This window comes from Rutidosis leptorrhynchoides, chromosome 10, assembly GCF_046630445.1.
Source record: "Rutidosis leptorrhynchoides isolate AG116_Rl617_1_P2 chromosome 10, CSIRO_AGI_Rlap_v1, whole genome shotgun sequence".
NCBI lineage: Eukaryota > Viridiplantae > Streptophyta > Magnoliopsida > Asterales > Asteraceae > Rutidosis > Rutidosis leptorrhynchoides.
The window spans coordinates 163006415-163025390 of NC_092342.1; the positions used below are offsets into that span (position 1 = coordinate 163006415).

Sequence of the window (18976 nt, forward strand, 5' to 3'; positions counted from 1 at the left end):
GGTCAACAGATTTAAAGTGAAACATCATCTTTTCTCTCCAACTTTGATATTCATTTGCATCAAATTTTGGTGGTCTATTAGAGGAACCATTTTGGAGATATGGTGTGTTTAAATAGTTGGCCATCACAGAGATTCAAATCCAAGATATTAAATTATCAAGACTGGATGCTCTAATACCAGTTGTTGGTCCTGTATTAACTACATGAAGTATTGTAGAGAAGGGGGTTGATTATTTTTTAATTGTTTCTTAAATTATGCAGTTTAAGCGAATTAAGATAGTTAGCATAAAATTAAAGAGAATCTTGTGATTTTCAACATATTCTTTTATGATTTATTAATCTAAAGAATTAATATCATCAAAATGCGGAATAGATGAACGGGTGATAGAGATTACACCTCGATTTCTTAGAACATACTAAGTAAATACAAGTTAAGACTTTAAGTAATTTAAGCTCCTACACCACTAACTAAATTATTTGTGGAGCGTATCTATTTATATAGAGTTTAATAATCAGGTAAACACTCTATTTAGCATTTAGCAGTGATTTAAACTATGTTTGTACTTTAGCTGACATGTAAGTAGAAAGTGTGCAGCTTCTTTCCTTGTTCTGCGCAATTGCAGGAACACTCCAAAAAGGTCAAACACATTAATTGAATAAACAATTAAAATGTTGTGTTCCCAATGTGTAAACAAACTATATCCTAGATCTGCGCATGAGATATAGTTTTCCATTTCACGTTGTCTTGTAAGGTCGTTTGTCACCGTCGACTTGTGTCTTTCTTTCTTGAACTTCATCTTCAATGTTAGTTGAATGACGTGTTTGATTGGACAACATAGGAAACAAACTATAAGTAATACTATATATCCATACATAACATTAGTATTGATATGTGTATGATAATTACAAATTTACAAACTATTCATATTTGTTGCAAACTAAAATTTACTCGTAAGAAACAACAATAACAAAAAAAAACCTAATATTATTATAGTGGTGTATGAGGGAGTTGAGATGTTCGTAAGAAAATAACTATAAAATACCATTCACCAAATTACTCTCAATTATTATTCTCAATAAAATTTTTCTTTTAATGAATCAGTCTAATATGATTTAAATGTAAGGTTTTAATTTCCATTTATTATATCTGTTTTAAATTAAATTTTTTTGAAGATAACACTTATTCAGGGTGGGAGAAATAATATTTAATACTATGATATTTAAAAATTATATCCTTTTATAGTAAGATTAGTTAGGTAATAAATGAAATAATACAGCAACGAACGTTTACTTCAATGGTATCATGCTTCAGTGTGGAAGGACCCGTGATTAGTTGCCAAGCAACCCGGGTTCAATTCCTGGAGGCGGAAAGTTTTCTCTCTAATTTTCTCCTCTAGCGTGTGTGGGTGTAAATGATGAGGGTCGTTGAAATAAATGATCCACTGATTTAAATTCGTCGTTCAAAAAAAAAAAGTAAGCAAATAAAAATAAATGAAGTAATACAAGTAAAACTTTATCAACATAAGCATTTAGTTAAATTTCCTAGCCGCCTTAAATTAAAAGAGTACGTATTCTATATTCAAATTATTATTAATTTGTTTATAAAAGCACACATGCACTTCACTATTTTCTTCAACCCAACCTAGCTACCTCATTATTTTCTTTTCCTTTTCTTCTGATAAAGGGTAGCTACCTCATTAAGCTACGTCACACTAGGTTTTCTTTTCTTTCAAACTAATCGTAGTTTAGGTGATAATGAGCCGGCTCAAAGATGTGATGGCTGGAGTTCTGGACTCCGCTCGTAACTTATTCAACAAAAGAAAAAAGCTCTTTATAACTGCTTTTGCTTCAATCCTTTTAGCCTCAGCTCTAATCGGCATTGTTGTCGGAGTCAAATCTCGAAACTCTTCCAGCTCCCACAACGATGAACAGCCGCAAAGTATCACATCTTCTTCTACTACTGCTCATTCCATCGTGAAATCATCATGCAGCTCCACATTATACCCCGAATTATGCTATTCAACAATCACTAGCCATCCTGATGTAACCAAAAAAGTCAAATCCCAAAAAGACGCCATTGAGGTTGCTGTTAATATCACAGCAAAAGCCGTACAACAAAGCTATATAAAGATCGAAAAGCTTACACATCGTAAAGGTCTTACGAAACGTGAGGTCGGTGCACTCAAAGATTGTCTCGAAATGGTTTCCGAGACGTTAGAAGAGCTTAGCGATGTCACGAAAGGACTCGAGGAGTATCGAACCAAGAAATCGCTTAAACAACACGCCAATGATCTCAAAACCTTAATGAGCTCCGCTATAACCGACCAAGAAACTTGTCTCGATGGATTCTCTCATGACGATGCGGACAAAAAAGTCCGTAAAGAGTTATTAAAAAGTGAAGAAAATGTTGAGAAAATGTGTAGCATTGCACTTGCTATGATATGTAACATGACCAATGCTGATTTGGCTAATGAAATGAAGATCAACGGGAGGAATTTGAAAGAAAACGACGACGTATGGCCGGAATGGTTATCGGGTAAAGACAGGAAGTTGTTGCAGTCGGGAACGGTGACTCCGAATGTGGTGGTTGCGGCCGATGGTAGTGGAAATTATAAGACGGTGGCGGCTGCGGTGGCGGCGGCACCATCAAAGAGCAAGACAAGGTATGTGATTAGGATAAAGGCAGGGGTGTATCGGGAAAATGTTGAAGTGACATCGGGGAAAACAAATCTTATGTTTATCGGAGATGGAAGAAGAAATACAATCATTACCGGAAGCCGGAGTGTTAAAGGTGGAAGTACCACCTTCGAGTCTTCAACTGTCGGTACGTAATTACTTCTATATTTCCTTTTTTATTTTCTACCAAACTTGTACAAATTGATTAAAAATCTAACACAATAAAATGCTAACGGCTACCTAATGTTAAGTAAAACGATAACCTAATTAATACTCCGTAATAAAATACTACGTCAGTAATCAACAAATTATACTCCGTATTATACAAAAGTATAGTTTTGGACAAGTTTAATTTTGGTGGTTAGCCAGTCATCGTGATATATAATACCGTATTATTATATACCTTTCAAGGATATGGACAAATTATTGATATTTAATTTATTATTACAAGTTAATGATTAATTCATGCTTGAACTATTGGTAATTAACTGTTTAATAATTGGCATATTATTACATTAGATATATACATAAATTATCATTACAGTATTCGTTTTCATATTCTACTAGTCTTTTACCTACCTAACTTCCGACAAGTATAAGGAACACCCGTTGTATGATAGCTATTTCTTATGATTTTTATTTTGATTTTTTCAGTCGTACTGTCTTTTTGCGCTATACTTTAGCTACTAGTGCTTCTACTCGTGACAAAGTGATAAAGGTATTTACGCATGTGCCACATTGAGAAATTATATAGATATCCCTTTTACTGATCGATTACAAAAATATAGAAACTAATTAATTAAATCAACTATCCATATTTACTTTTTTTCAACACTACACTTGATTAAAATTGACCAATTAAATTTTTGCTTATCATATGAACGTAAAAGTGTTTATCAAATACTAAAAACGTATATTATTATTATTATTATTATTATTATTATTATTATTATTATTATTATTATTATTATTATTATTATTATTATGAATTATGATAACATAAAGTATAAATAAAAATATAACTGAAATTTAAACAAAAGACAAAAATAAAAGATACTCCTACTAAATAATCAATTCCTAATAGATGGATAGGTTACTGCTAATCTCCTTGGTGCTTGAGATTGCAATATCTCATGGGTTCGAATCTCGTTGAGGATGTTTTGCTTGGGGTTTTTCCCATAATGCAATGAGCATTGTCGGTTAAGTGTTCCTCCGGAATAAGTGTACCTGGATATAATCGGTTGGTTCCACTAATGGTGGACCATCGGTGACTCTTACTGTCATTCGAAAAAATATACGGTACTAAATAACATTTACGAAGACATAACAATTAAATTTGAATAATTAATCCCCGATTACTCATTTATAAGAGCAATCTGTTTCGATTTTTCAAAATTCGTTTAATTAATCTGTGATTGTCAATTAATTGGTCAAAATTGAATATGGTAATCAAAGTCGGTTAAAGTAAAATTAATCAACATTTTAACATGAATTTTAACTAGAATTTTAAAGTTTTTTTAAAAAATGAACTATTTTAAACAATTATGTTAAAGTTTACGTTTATGATTTTCTTTTATGTTTACACAAATAATTTTTCAAAATTTAAAATTTAAATATATAAATTACATTCCAATTATTTCCCGATTAATCTCCGAATTGCCGATTACTCATTTTAAATCTCGACCGATTAAACTCCGAACACCGAATCTTACCACATTGACAATATCTAAGCTAATACAACGATTATCATAAATTATATTCAGTAATATTTTCATTTCAGCAGAATAGAGCGAATAATTAAATATTATTTATTTTTCTTAAAATTAATTCGTTTGATTTATCCTTACATATATATCTTTAACTTATACTCCCTCCGTCCCATTATAAGTGTCCACTTACTTTTTACACACAGTTTTAGGAAATCCCACTAACTCCATTCTCCACCAATAAGAAATCTTCTCTTTCCAGAATAACCTCTTCTGATTAGTTGAAATCTAAAGTGGACACCTGAAATGGGATATTCCAAAATGAAAATGTGAACACTTTAGATCAGACGGAGGGAGTACTTAACTAAGGACGTACTATAAAAATACTTAAATGCACTCAAAAATTTCATTTATAATAATTCAAATCTCATTTATTAAACACATTTGTTTCCATTTATAAATAATGATTTACATTAGTTATGAAAATATCAACTTTATTAAATGTATGTAACATGTGCTTCAAGAGCACAAGTTAGCCTTAAATTTTAGACGTAACGGCGATTATGAATATGTATAGTTTTGCATAAACAATGTATCCGGTTTAATAACAGGCTTGCTTTTAATTTTTTTTTTTATTGCATAAATAACAATTATAAATGAATTGGGGAGATGTGTTGTAATGATAAAGGTGAAAAGTTCAAAGGGGAAAAGGTCAGCGGTACCAACGTGGATGAAAAACCTGTAATTTACAGCTGCAACGCAACCATTCATAGATGCATCCAAGTTTAACGACGTCTTGAAAAAATTAGCGGAATCAACGTGTTAATTGACTTTTTTATTTATGTCACAACTGCTTATCCATCAATTAAGCAGCAAATTATTGTGTCATATACTCCGTGTATATATATACTACTACATGTGTAATAAATCTACGTAATATAATAATAAGAACTCGACTAACTTGTGACTTTAGAACATAAGGATAAGAATTATTAAATACCCTTATACTTTTCTTTTTTATAACTTAAAATTCTTTATATATACATTTGTTTTCTTTTATACGGATCATACGGGTAATGTTGAGACAAGGATAAACAAGTGAAGCTTCATAATTCATTTGGAGCACTTAATTAAGATATGTTTAACCTAGTGAATGAACCGAGTGATATAGAACTTTAGAAGGAAAAACGACCTCATTTATGGCTGAGAAAAGATCTATTAATGAAACATTCAGGTATAGTTTATTCTAGGCATGTCATTGGGTAGTTGGTTGTTTTTGACGATTTGTTTCGGCTTGTAGGTTCTAACTTTATCGGTGTGGTTGTCTGGGAGACACGCCCTTGTAGTCGTCTGAAAGGATCCGTTCATATACATTATAAACGATTCACAACAGTTGATTACATCGCGAGGTATTTGACCTCTATATGATACGTTTTACAAACATTGCATTCGTTTTTAAAAGACAAACTTTCTTTACATCAAAAATTGACGGCATGCATACCATTTCATATTACATCCAACTATAATTGACTTAATATTAATCTTGAAGAACTCAACGACTCGAATGCAACGTCTTTCAAAGTATGTCATGAATGACTCCAAGTAATATCCTTAAAATGAGCTAATGCACAGCGGAAGATTTCTTTAATACCTGAGAATAAACATGCTTTAAAGTGTCAACCAAAAGGTTGGTGAGTTCATCAGTTTATCATAATCAATCATTTCCGTAATAGTAATAGACCACAAGATTTCAGTTTCTATAAATATCCGTACACTCGCAAGTGTATAAAAGTATTCTATAAGTTGTAGGCACCCGGTAACAAGCCTTAACGTTCATGTTTTACCCTCTGAAGTACACCAGATCAGGTGTGTTTAAAATAACCTCGAAGTACTAAAGCATCCCATAGTCAGGATGGGGTTTGTCAGGCCCAATAGATCTATCTTTAGGATTCGCGCCTACCGTACATAGACAAGTAGTTTAATGTTACCAAGCTAAGGGTATATTTCTGGTTTAAACCCACATAGAATTAGTTTTAGTACTTGTGCCTATTTCGTAAAACATTTATAAAACAGCGCATGTATTCTCAGCCCAAAAATATATATAAAAAGGGAGTAATGAAACTCACAATACTGTATTTCGTAGCAATTATGTATATGACGGCACTGAACAAGTGCAGGGTTTGTCTCGGATTCACGAACCTATATTAAGTATATATATTTATATGTTGGTCAATATCTGTGTAACAATTTAGGTCAAGTCGTAGTGTATCACAATCCTAATGCTCGAGACCGACATGCAAAAGTCAACAAAAGTCAACTTGACCCAAAATGACTTCCAAAATCTATACATGTTTATTATATAACTTATATATAGGAGTTTTATATATTTAAATATATTTATCAGATCTTATTATACTAAATAATACAAGTCATTTATTAATAAATAAAAATTTATATTAAAATTCATATATGATAAAAATATACTTTTATATATATCAAGTAATAAAATTTATAAAATTCACTTAATATCATAAAAATATAGTGGTATGTATTATTAATGTAATTACATTACGTGTGGTAAAAATATCTTTGTACGCATATTTATTTGATAAAATAATATTGATAATAATGATAATGATAAAAATAATAAAATGATAGTTTCAATAAAAATATTAATTTTTAGTAATAAAGATAATTTTAGCAATAACATCAACTGATAACAGTTATAATAATCGTTTTAATAATAATATTAAAATTAATGATAATTCAGTTGACCATATCTTTTAATCCGTTCATCGAAACCACACGATTTCTAAATGAAAAGTTATTAATTTTTTTCTTCAGCTTTTCAACGACATGCATATCATATAACTTATCTCAGTAGCATATGTATCAAATTCGTGATTTATCATAAACTATTTAACGACGAAACTAAGCATACAAACATGCATAATCATATATACTCGAGCACTAGTCAGGGATACACTATTAATATATAAAAGATAAGATATGAATGCTCACGTATCAATATTGTGATTCAATATTGCAGGAAAGTACGTAGACGCAACGAAAATGATAAACGTTAGGTTGACCTCACGAGCAATACCCTCGATCAATACCCATAACCTTCATAGCTATAACCCATAATTTCCTTAGCTCTATCCCATTTGAAAACTTATTTTGAAATCGTCTGAATATAACTCCGTCGTAGTATTTTATGTATACTAATAATATCTTGAAATAATACTAAGTAAATATATATATATATATATATATATATATATATATATATGTAATTCGATTGAGAGAGTTTAGAGAAATATATTTTCAAGTTTCTATGAAATAATGAAACCTATTGAATTCTATTTATAATAGAATTTTGAATTATTAAAGTGAATTATTAAAGTATGAATTATTAAAGTGAATTATTAAAGTATGAATTATTGAAGTGAATTATTAAAGTATGAATTATTAAAGTGAATTATTAAAGTATGAATTATTAAAGTGAATTATTAAAGTATGAATTATTAAAGTGAATTATTAAAGTATGAATTATTAAAGTTAAAGTAAAGTAAAAGTAAAGTAAAGGTAAAGTTAAAGTATAGTAAAAGTATAAACTATGTACATATAATACGCGTATAAAAAAATATATATAATATTAATTTAAATCATTTTATATATTTAATAAAATAAAATATAAATATCGTTATCTTTATCATACTGGTTAAGTATTGAGTTGTCAAAAAGAACAGATTTCTTAAATCACAGTGGACCTCATAACATAGGCCCGTAATCATATCATAATGTATCTGATAATTCAATTATTTGATATTATCTCTTAATTCTGTCGATAAATATATCGATACAAATATGTTCATGTAAAGTATCATATATCTAATACTTTGTTAATGTTTTCAGTTAATATTATATATTATATATACATATCTATATACACATAATTGTTCGTGAATCGTCGAACACGGTCAAAGGGTAATTGATTACGTGAATGTAGTTCCAAACTTTTTGAGATTCAACATTACAAATTCTGCTTATCGTGTCGGAAACATATAAAGGTTAAGTTTAAATTTGGTCGGAAATTTCCGGGTCGTCACAGTACCTACCCGTTAAAGAAATTTCGTCCCGAAATTTGATCGAGGTCGTCATAGCTAACTATAAAAATGTTTTCATGACGAATATGAGTTGATAAATAGAGTTTTATCATCATTGAGTAATATAGATAAAACAATTTGATTACGCGAAGAGTATAAGTGAAGCTATCGCGAGAGAGTGAAATGAGTAAACGTATATTCGTTTTAACCGATGACGTAGTTATGATTGATTTTCGGAATTCATGGGATTTAAAGAAAATCTTTGCAATAAGATTTGGTTCTTCGGCGATTAAGGAAATCAGGATCTTCTTGGATTAAATGCGATAATCTGTCTCGATTTCTCTGTCTGATATTTTACTATAATTCCACCCCCTTTGTTTCTTTATTTCCACAGCTCACACCTTCTAGTCTTTCTCCCCAATTCATACTTTAAAGCATTCGTTAATATGCTTCATCCAGTATTGATTCTTGATATACTCTTAACTTTCATATCTGTCATTCTTCTTTTTCATCTACCACCGGAGGAAGTTATTTTCTTCTACCATTACATTGGGGTTATTGTGTTTTTTATTCTCCTGTGTCTTTATATTGCTATACGCATTGATATACACAGTTTGTAATTTCGAGATTGTTATCAGGCTTTATATTCTCCATTATATTTCGGAGCTTCATGCTTTCGTTTTCTCTTCCCGACCTTAAGTCAAGCGGATAATGGTCCAGAATTCATAGATATGAATTTTTGGATGAACATAGTTAATGTTCCAAGAAGAAAATCTTAATGGTACGATCTTGATTTGGCAAATTACCAGAATATTCGAAAATATAGAGCTATCAAGATGATATGTTCTTAATATGTTTGAAAATCGGGTAGAATGTAAGAGTCGTGTAAACAGTACATGATGACGGTATGTTCTGTGAATCATCACGTTCCATTAGAAACTCAGCATGACTTATTGTAATATAATCACGTTGATCAAGTGTCATTATATTATACTAACTCATGCTTCAATTCCCAACACTACTTCAAAAACATTCCTATTTTAAATTCAAATTTTTTTTTTTTTTAGAATTTAGAAACTAACAAAGTTTCTTTTTATGTTGTAACGCAGATATTGCGAAGAGATAAAAGATTTCGGATAAGAATAGTTGTGAAAATATCTTCAGGAATATCGAAGATATTATAATAAAAGATACGATAATATGGATGATGAAGAAGATTTGTCTGTGAAGGTTTAGAATAAGAAGTAAGTTGTTTGCTAATGATTTCAGTAGACACTGAATCATTTGGATCCTTTGAAGGCAGGTTTAGTCTTTGTGATTTGTCCACAGCCTCCTTCATGGTCTGCTCAATCCGTTTTCCAGTTTCAAACCTTCTCTTTTTCTCAGCTTTACCACCATACTATTCTTTATCATCAAACTTTTGACTGTTAAAGTCGTTTATAGTTTTTGCTGCTTCATCAGCATTTTTCCAATTTCGGAGAACTAGTTCATAGTTTGGGATGTTTTTCAGAAAATTCACATTCGAAGTATGTAAGTCTAGGAGATAGACGTTATATGTATAACTTTTGACGTAAAATTGTCGCGAAATTCAAAATACTGATTGCTAATTTCCAGTAGTTGGTGTGACAATTATTGTTACAGGATGTAGGTGAGTACATGATGGGGTTTTAATGAATAAGTATAGTGGCTTTTCGGAGAGGCTTAAGTCGAAGGTTAATGAAGTTGTTGATAAGTTTACTGCTAATGTGGCGAGATATGAAAGGTTCTCCGGTAACAATGATGAAGCGGTAATTGTTATAATAAGGTTTATTCGTATAAATAAATGAAGGTGATTTGCTGGAGCTGTGACAAAACTGTCTATTTTGGAAAGAGATTGAAAAATTATATTTGGTAATAAATATCAAAGGATCTGACACGGATACGTGTTAAACAATAACTTTGGTTTCGAGAGCTTTTCAGATGTATGACAGTGGGTAATATGTGGTTGGATCATCATCTCGCATGTCTTTAGAAATTTTGAAGTGTTTGAACACATATTGTAATTGTTAATATACATATGATGTTCTAAGATTTTGAATGATACAAATATTTTTTGTGAGTTCCATGAATAGAAATGAGGTTCTAGGACAGTTTTGAAGTCAAAGTATAGTTTTGAAAGATGTAGGAATCTAAGAGTGATGATTTCGGTTATATCTTGAATCGAATTCTGAGATTTCAAAATCAGAATATGTAATTAGATTTTGAATGAGTATGGTTGTTTTGATTTCTATAAAAGAATGTATATTGTTGTGAAAGTAGGGAGTATAATGGATGATTTGCTGAATCAGATTCGAAGAATGTAACATATTAATTGTGAATTTATATATCTCTCGGGTATTACCTACCCGTTTAAAAAAATTTTCACAATTAATATTTTGTACAAAATAATTTTATTACAGTCTTTATGGAAATATATATGTGTATATTTCTTCAGATGTAATATTGATTTAATGAGTTAATATTAAATTAAACTCATTTGATTTATGGTTAAGGCTAGGATAGATAATTTCTAAACTTTAGAAATTACATAATCGCCGTAGAATGTTTCCCCAATGAAGTTATGAGTCAATACTTCATCGTTGTGGTATTCCTTGGTATCTACATGGCGTATGACGTCGATGCTCGTGGGACAGATTGTGAAGTTGAGGTTTGCGATGCGGTTGTTGTTGGTGGTGGTAATGGTACTGTTGATGTTGTTGATGGTGGTACTAGTTATGCTGCTGGTGCTGCTGCTGGTGTTTGTAACCTTTGCACCATATTCTCCAAAGCCACTACCCGAGCGCGAAGCTCGTTGACTTCTTCTATTACACCGGGGTGATTGTCAGTTCGGACGAGCGGATAAATAAGATCTAGAATTTGGTGTAGTATACAATTATGACGAGATACTCTGGAAATGAGAGAGAAAATGGTGTTTCGGACAGGTTCGCCGGTAAGTGCTTCAGGTTCATTGCCAAGAGGGCAATGTGGTGGATGAAAGGGATCGCCTTCTTCTTGTCTCCAATGGTTAAGTAGATTACGAACCCATCTCCATTTCATCCAGAATAGATGATGGCTAATTGGTTGATCCATTCCGGTCACACTGCTTTCGGAGCTCATGTGGAAATCCATATCGGCATAGCTGTCGGAATCCGAGGAACTCGAACTGGTTGAGGGATCCATCTTATATGATCAGGGAAAGAATTTTTTGGTATGAAATAGATTATAGAATTTAGATTTGGTATTCTTCAATACATAATTTACATATGTATATATAATACCAAAATCCCATAAATTACGGTGGAATCTTTGAAAGATGTCAGTCAAAGTTCACAGTAACAGATATGCTAAGATAAGAATTCGTCTATACACTATTATGCAATAAATGTAGGAAAACGCGTCTAGACTTAAGAATGATAAGCAGGTAATTTCCTAAGGATGGTAAGTAGATGATTTCCGACTAAAAATGATAAGCAAAACTTTTGACATGCAGACACGGTCGAAGTCCAGACTCACTAATGCATCTTAACAACTATCAGTTAGACACACTAATGCAAGACCTGGTTCGCTAAGACCACCGCTCTGATACCAACTGAAAGGATCCGTTCATATACATTATAAACGATTCACAACAGTTGATTACATCGCGAGGTATTTGACCTCTATATGATACGTTTTACAAACATTGCATTCGTTTTTAAAAGACAAACTTTCTTTACATCAAAAATTGACGGCATGCATACCATTTCATATTACATCCAACTATAATTGACTTAATATTAATCTTGAAGAACTCAACGACTCGAATGCAACGTCTTTCAAAGTATGTCATGAATGACTCCAAGTAATATCCTTAAAATGAGCTAATGCACAGCGGAAGATTTCTTTAATACCTGAGAATAAACATGCTTTAAAGTGTCAACCAAAAGGTTGGTGAGTTCATTAGTTTATCATAATCAATCATTTCCGTAATAGTAATAGACCACAAGATTTCAGTTTCTATAAATATCCGTACACTCGCAAGTGTATAAAAGTATTCTATAAGTTGTAGGCACCCGGTAACAAGCCTTAACGTTCATGTTTTACCCTCTGAAGTACACCAGATCAGGTGTGTTTAAAATAACCTCGAAGTACTAAAGCATCCCATAGTCAGGATGGGGTTTGTCAGGCCCAATAGATCTATCTTTAGGATTCGCGCCTACCGTACATAGACAAGTAGTTTAATGTTACCAAGCTAAGGGTATATTTCTGGTTTAAACCCACATAGAATTAGTTTTAGTACTTGTGCCTATTTCGTAAAACATTTATAAAACAGCGCATGTATTCTCAGCCCAAAAATATATATAAAAAGGGAGTAATGAAACTCACAATACTGTATTTCGTAGCAATTATGTATATGACGGCACTGAACAAGTGCAGGGTTTGTCTCGGATTCACGAACCTATATTAAGTATATATATTTATATGTTGGTCAATATCTGTGTAACAATTTAGGTCAAGTCGTAGTGTATCACAATCCTAATGCTCGAGACCGACATGCAAAAGTCAACAAAAGTCAACTTGACCCAAAATGACTTCCAAAATCTATACATGTTTATTATATAACTTATATATAGGAGTTTTATATATTTAAATATATTTATCAGATCTTATTATACTAAATAATACAAGTCATTTATTAATAAATAAAAATTTATATTAAAATTCATATATGATAAAAATATACTTTTATATATATCAAGTAATAAAATTTATAAAATTCACTTAATATCATAAAAATATAGTGGTATGTATTATTAATGTAATTACATTACGTGTGGTAAAAATATCTTTGTACGCATATTTATTTGATAAAATAATATTGATAATAATGATAATGATAAAAATAATAAAATGATAGTTTCAATAAAAATATTAATTTTTAGTAATAAAGATAATTTTAGCAATAACATCAACTGATAACAGTTATAATAATCGTTTTAATAATAATATTAAAATTAATGATAATTCAGTTGACCATATCTTTTAATCCGTTCATCGAAACCACACGATTTCTAAATGAAAAGTTATTAATTTTTTTCTTCAGCTTTTCAACGACATGCATATCATATAACTTATCTCAGTAGCATATGTATCAAATTCGTGATTTATCATAAACTATTTAACGACGAAACTAAGCATACAAACATGCATAATCATATATACTCGAGCACTAGTCAGGGATACACTATTAATATATAAAAGATAAGATATGAATGCTCACGTATCAATATTGTGATTCAATATTGCAGGAAAGTACGTAGACGCAACGAAAATGATAAACGTTAGGTTGACCTCACGAGCAATACCCTCGATCAATACCCATAACCTTCATAGCTATAACCCATAATTTCCTTAGCTCTATCCCATTTGAAAACTTATTTTGAAATCGTCTGAATATAACTCCGTCGTAGTATTTTATGTATACTAATAATATCTTGAAATAATACTAAGTAAATATATATATATATATATATATATATATATATATATATATATATATATATATATATGTAATTCGATTGAGAGAGTTTAGAGAAATATATTTTCAAGTTTCTATGAAATAATGAAACCTATTGAATTCTATTTATAATAGAATTTTGAATTATTAAAGTGAATTATTAAAGTATGAATTATTAAAGTGAATTATTAAAGTATGAATTATTGAAGTGAATTATTAAAGTATGAATTATTAAAGTGAATTATTAAAGTATGAATTATTAAAGTGAATTATTAAAGTATGAATTATTAAAGTGAATTATTAAAGTATGAATTATTAAAGTTAAAGTAAAGTAAAAGTAAAGTAAAGGTAAAGTTAAAGTATAGTAAAAGTATAAACTATGTACATATAATACGCGTATAAAAAAATATATATAATATTAATTTAAATCATTTTATATATTTAATAAAATAAAATATAAATATCGTTATCTTTATCATACTGGTTAAGTATTGAGTTGTCAAAAAGAACAGATTTCTTAAATCACAGTGGACCTCATAACATAGGCCCGTAATCATATCATAATGTATCTGATAATTCAATTATTTGATATTATCTCTTAATTCTGTCGATAAATATATCGATACAAATATGTTCATTAAAGTATCATATATCTAATACTTTGTTAATGTTTTCAGTTAATATTATATATTATATATACATATCTATATACACATAATTGTTCGTGAATCGTCGAACACGGTCAAAGGGTAATTGATTACGTGAATGTAGTTCCAAACTTTTTGAGATTCAACATTACAAATTCTGCTTATCGTGTCGGAAACATATAAAGGTTAAGTTTAAATTTGGTCGGAAATTTCCGGGTCGTCACATCGTCTTACTTAGTAATTTTCTTATTATGTTTTGAAAATAATATTTATGAGATAAAACCTTTTACTAAAAAAAATATTTATTAAAATTCACATAAATTAATTAATTATAGAAATTTATGCTTCATTATATCTGCTTAATTTATATTTATGCGTTACGTACATAAATTCCCTAATATTAAACCATATTCCGTCAAATCAAACATTTCGTATTCTCAATCCTAAATGAAAATGCAAATGCAAATGGGCCCATTTATTTTTGTTTTTTTTCTTCTCGTTTTTACATTAAAATTAAATAAGAATATTAAGAAAATAACAGTCGGCCATTTCCTTAGGCATTAATATACCGATGGAAAATTGTGTGTACTTTTAAATCAGATTAACATAGTTAAAATAATAGTCAATTATTATTTTATAAATCATTTACAAAATTAAATATTCATATATTTAAATTTAATAAAACATGCACATGATTAACGATCCCAAAGATCCAGTTACACCACTAATGATTGTCAAAATATGTAATTCACAAAGTGAGTAAACGATATACCTTTCTTGAAGAAACTGATTGAAGGAGAGAAACCTACGATCAAAAATATGACCGTCTCTTAGGATAGTCCACACTACACTTCAAACAACGTCAATGAATGCTAGTCCAAACCCAAGTAACTTATTAATATAATCTAATTATATTAATAAATATATATTGAAAATATATAATACTCCGTGTATTAACATTTGCAAAAAGGAAATGAAAGAATGTTACTCTTAGTTCTCGTGACAAAATGGAATAACAATTTTGTGATTTTTGTTTTCTTTTTCATTCACTCCCACCCTCTCATAAGTACCACATATATATATATATATATATATATATATATATATATATATATATATATATATATATATATATATATATATATATATATATATATATATATATATTAGATGTAAACCGATTCAAAAGATTTGAGGATCTTTTCATTTTTGTCTTGTACATTAAAACAACCAATATATATATTATAATATGTTAAAAGTTTGGTGGAGAAAATTTGGAAGATCATTTTCATATTTACAAAGATACCGAGTATAAATTCATTAAACGATAAAGTCGTATTTCTCATATACTTTATGGGTATATTATGTAACTTATAATTAATAATTTTTATCATGTCGCTTTCATGTGAATAGTAAATTAATTAATTTCGTTTCATTTACTATTCATATAAATAGTAAATGAATTAATTTCGATTTACTATTTTGTTACTTGAGTAATATATATACATCATATATATTTTATTTGACGTCTCGGTGTATATGTGTGTGACCCCGAAGGCTAAAATGAAGTTTATCATATAGTTATATGTTGTACCTTGCACATTAATCCTACATATACGAGGTACAATAATTGATCATTTATTTTTTTTAAAGGCACAACAATATGATATTATTAAAAATACAACAGTACATCAAGAGTGAACAGTTAACATTAATCTAATAATTGATCATTTATTTATATATTTAAGAGTGATCAAGAGAAAAAATAAAAAGTTTGAAAGAAGAGACGGAAACAGTTAACATTAATCTAGTGAATTTATAGATCTTAATATAATATTATTAGTGTCATAACCTAAAAAAAAAAAAAAAAAAAAAATTAATTTTGGAATGTTAACAATCAAAAACATCTAGTTTGATCAATATTTAATAAATTTCACTTATTTTTTATACATAAGCGTCGAGTTTGATATAATATTCAACATATGAATGTTAACTATTTAATCTTTAAAAGATGATCGTTACTTCAAAAATTCGGTTTCCAGAGAGTTAATATTCACCAAATAAATGTTATCAATTTTAAATGCAATATTCATCAATTAGTATTATAACCCACAAACACGTAATAATCAATGAAGGTTAGCACTCAGATCGTGGTTTTGATCTACATTTATTACATTTCACTTTCTTTCTTTACATTTGCATCGATTTAGATATTATACTCATTAGATAAATGTTACCGCTTACCACTTTACCTAAAAGTAATCGAGGGTTCAAGTCTTGAGTTGAACGTATTTGTAAATTATTGTACATATACGTGTAAAATTTGTGTGTTTACCTTTAAAAACAATATAAGTGTGATAAGAATGGATAAATATATTTTTATTATAATTATACACATTTATATTTATCTTTTTGTAATTGCTATATTAAGCGAGCATTTATTTAACAAAGTTGAATGAATTATTGTGGTGATGCAGCTATCGTAGGTGATGGTTTTTTGGCACGTGACATAACCTTCCAAAATACTGCTGGTGCTTCGAATCACCAAGCCGTGGCACTTCGTGTCGGGTCCGATCTATCTGCATTCTATCAATGTGACATGCTAGCATATCAAGACACCCTTTACGTTCACAAAAATCGTCAATTCTACATCAACTGTTTTATCGCAGGAACTGTTGATTTCATCTTTGGAAATGCAGCAGTTGTTTTTCAAGATTGTGATATACATGCACGTCGACCTGATTCTGGTCAAAAGAACATGCTCACAGCACAAGGTCGCACTGATGCTAACCAAAACACTGGGATCGTGATCCAAAAGTGCAGAATAGGTGCGACTTCTGACCTACTACCAGTACAAGGTAGTTTCCCGACGTATTTAGGAAGACCATGGAAAGAGTACTCACGAACGGTGATTATGCAATCGACGATTTCAAATGTGATAAATCCAGCTGGATGGTTCCCATGGGATGGGAACTTTGCGCTAAACACATTGTATTACGGTGAGTATCAGAACACAGGGGCAGGGGCAGGGACATCAGGAAGAGTGAATTGGAAAGGTTATAAAGTGATCACAAGTTCAAGTGAGGCTCAAGGGTTCACCCCAGGAAGTTTCGTTGGTGGGGGAAGTTGGTTACGTGCCACAGGTTTCCCTTTTTCATTGGGTTTGTAAACTCTTTATGTACTATGTACCTGGTTATTAATTTATAGTGGATGTCTATGTCTACGTTTTGTTTATCTTCAATAATTATGATGCTCTTTAAGGAGCATCACGTGCGGCAATGTATTTTTAGTATATTGAATCATAAGTGAAGGAAGTGCGATTGATTTCGGTGATATAACTTGATCCATCATAGTAGATTTTCCCTTGCAAGAATTTTATTTCGTGCATGATTATTGGTAGCTAGTGATTCTTTTAATATAATAATATATTACGACTTCAGCTAATAGTAGTAAACGAGGGGTGTGATGACTCGAGAATTATGGTGTAGCTTATGTGATATTTTTTCATTTGAACTACAAATAAATAAATACATACATGCTTGACAGGGTGCTATATATATATATATATATATATATATATATATATATATATATATATATATATATATATATATATATATATGTATATATATACTAGTTGAAGGTCGTGCCGCGCGTTGCTGCGGCTGGAGTAATGCTATTTGACGTTTAACAGTAGTTGATTTTTATGTTTTATACTTGTAACATGCTATATTAGTTTTGGAAAAATTACAATAGTTGATGGGGTCATTAACAAAAGACAAAATTTCATTCCTCGTCCCTGAACTTTACATCGATTTTGACTCCCGGTCCTTTTTCTTTTTTTTTTGTGCATTCCTTGTCCCTAAACTATTAAAAGAGTACAACCCTCGTCCCCCGTCTACTTTCTGTCAAAACCTGCCGTTAACCCTTATCACGTGCATGTCATGTGAGGGTATTTTTGTCATTGTTTTTTCTTCTTCTATCATAAAAACCCCCAATTATTCACAATTCACTTTGTATTCCTCGTCCCCAATACTTCATAAAAACCCCCAATTCTATAGTACTTGTATATCTTCATCATCATCTTAGCATCAAATTACATCTTCAAATGATGATCATCTACATAATTAAAGATCATAGAACTGATTCTAATCCTAAATCAATGCTTCGTTGATCTTCCTTTGTGATTAACATCAACAAACTTTTCAATTAAAATTCCAAATCACATCGGAATCAAATTGAGCATATATACAGTAACAGAGATGTTGAGATTCCTGGATTAGTACAACTTCTACTAGTTCAAATTGAGCATATATTCAGGTTT

General features: G+C 30.1%; 1 protein-coding gene across 1 annotated transcript; it reads left to right on the forward strand.

Annotated features, from left to right (window-relative positions):
- The first annotated feature begins 1754 nt into the window (after window positions 1-1754).
- Window positions 1755-17946, forward strand: LOC139872170 (pectinesterase-like). The gene is made up of 2 exons (XM_071860006.1): window positions 1755-2823; window positions 17130-17946. The coding sequence occupies exons 1-2, from the start codon at window positions 1755-1757 to the stop codon at window positions 17819-17821; spliced, it is 1761 nt and encodes a 586-aa protein (XP_071716107.1). The 3' UTR covers window positions 17822-17946.
- The last annotated feature ends 1030 nt before the right edge of the window (window positions 17947-18976 follow it).

Bases quoted from the DNA above. Each gene is read 5' to 3' on its own strand.
- LOC139872170 (XM_071860006.1), top strand. From the start codon at position 1,755: ATGAGCCGGCTCAAAGATGTGATGGCTGGAGTTCTGGACTCCGCTCGT. The intron at 2,824-17,129 runs GTACGTAATTAC...GTGGTGATGCAG, and splicing joins CTTCGAGTCTTCAACTGTCG to CTATCGTAGGTGATGGTTTT.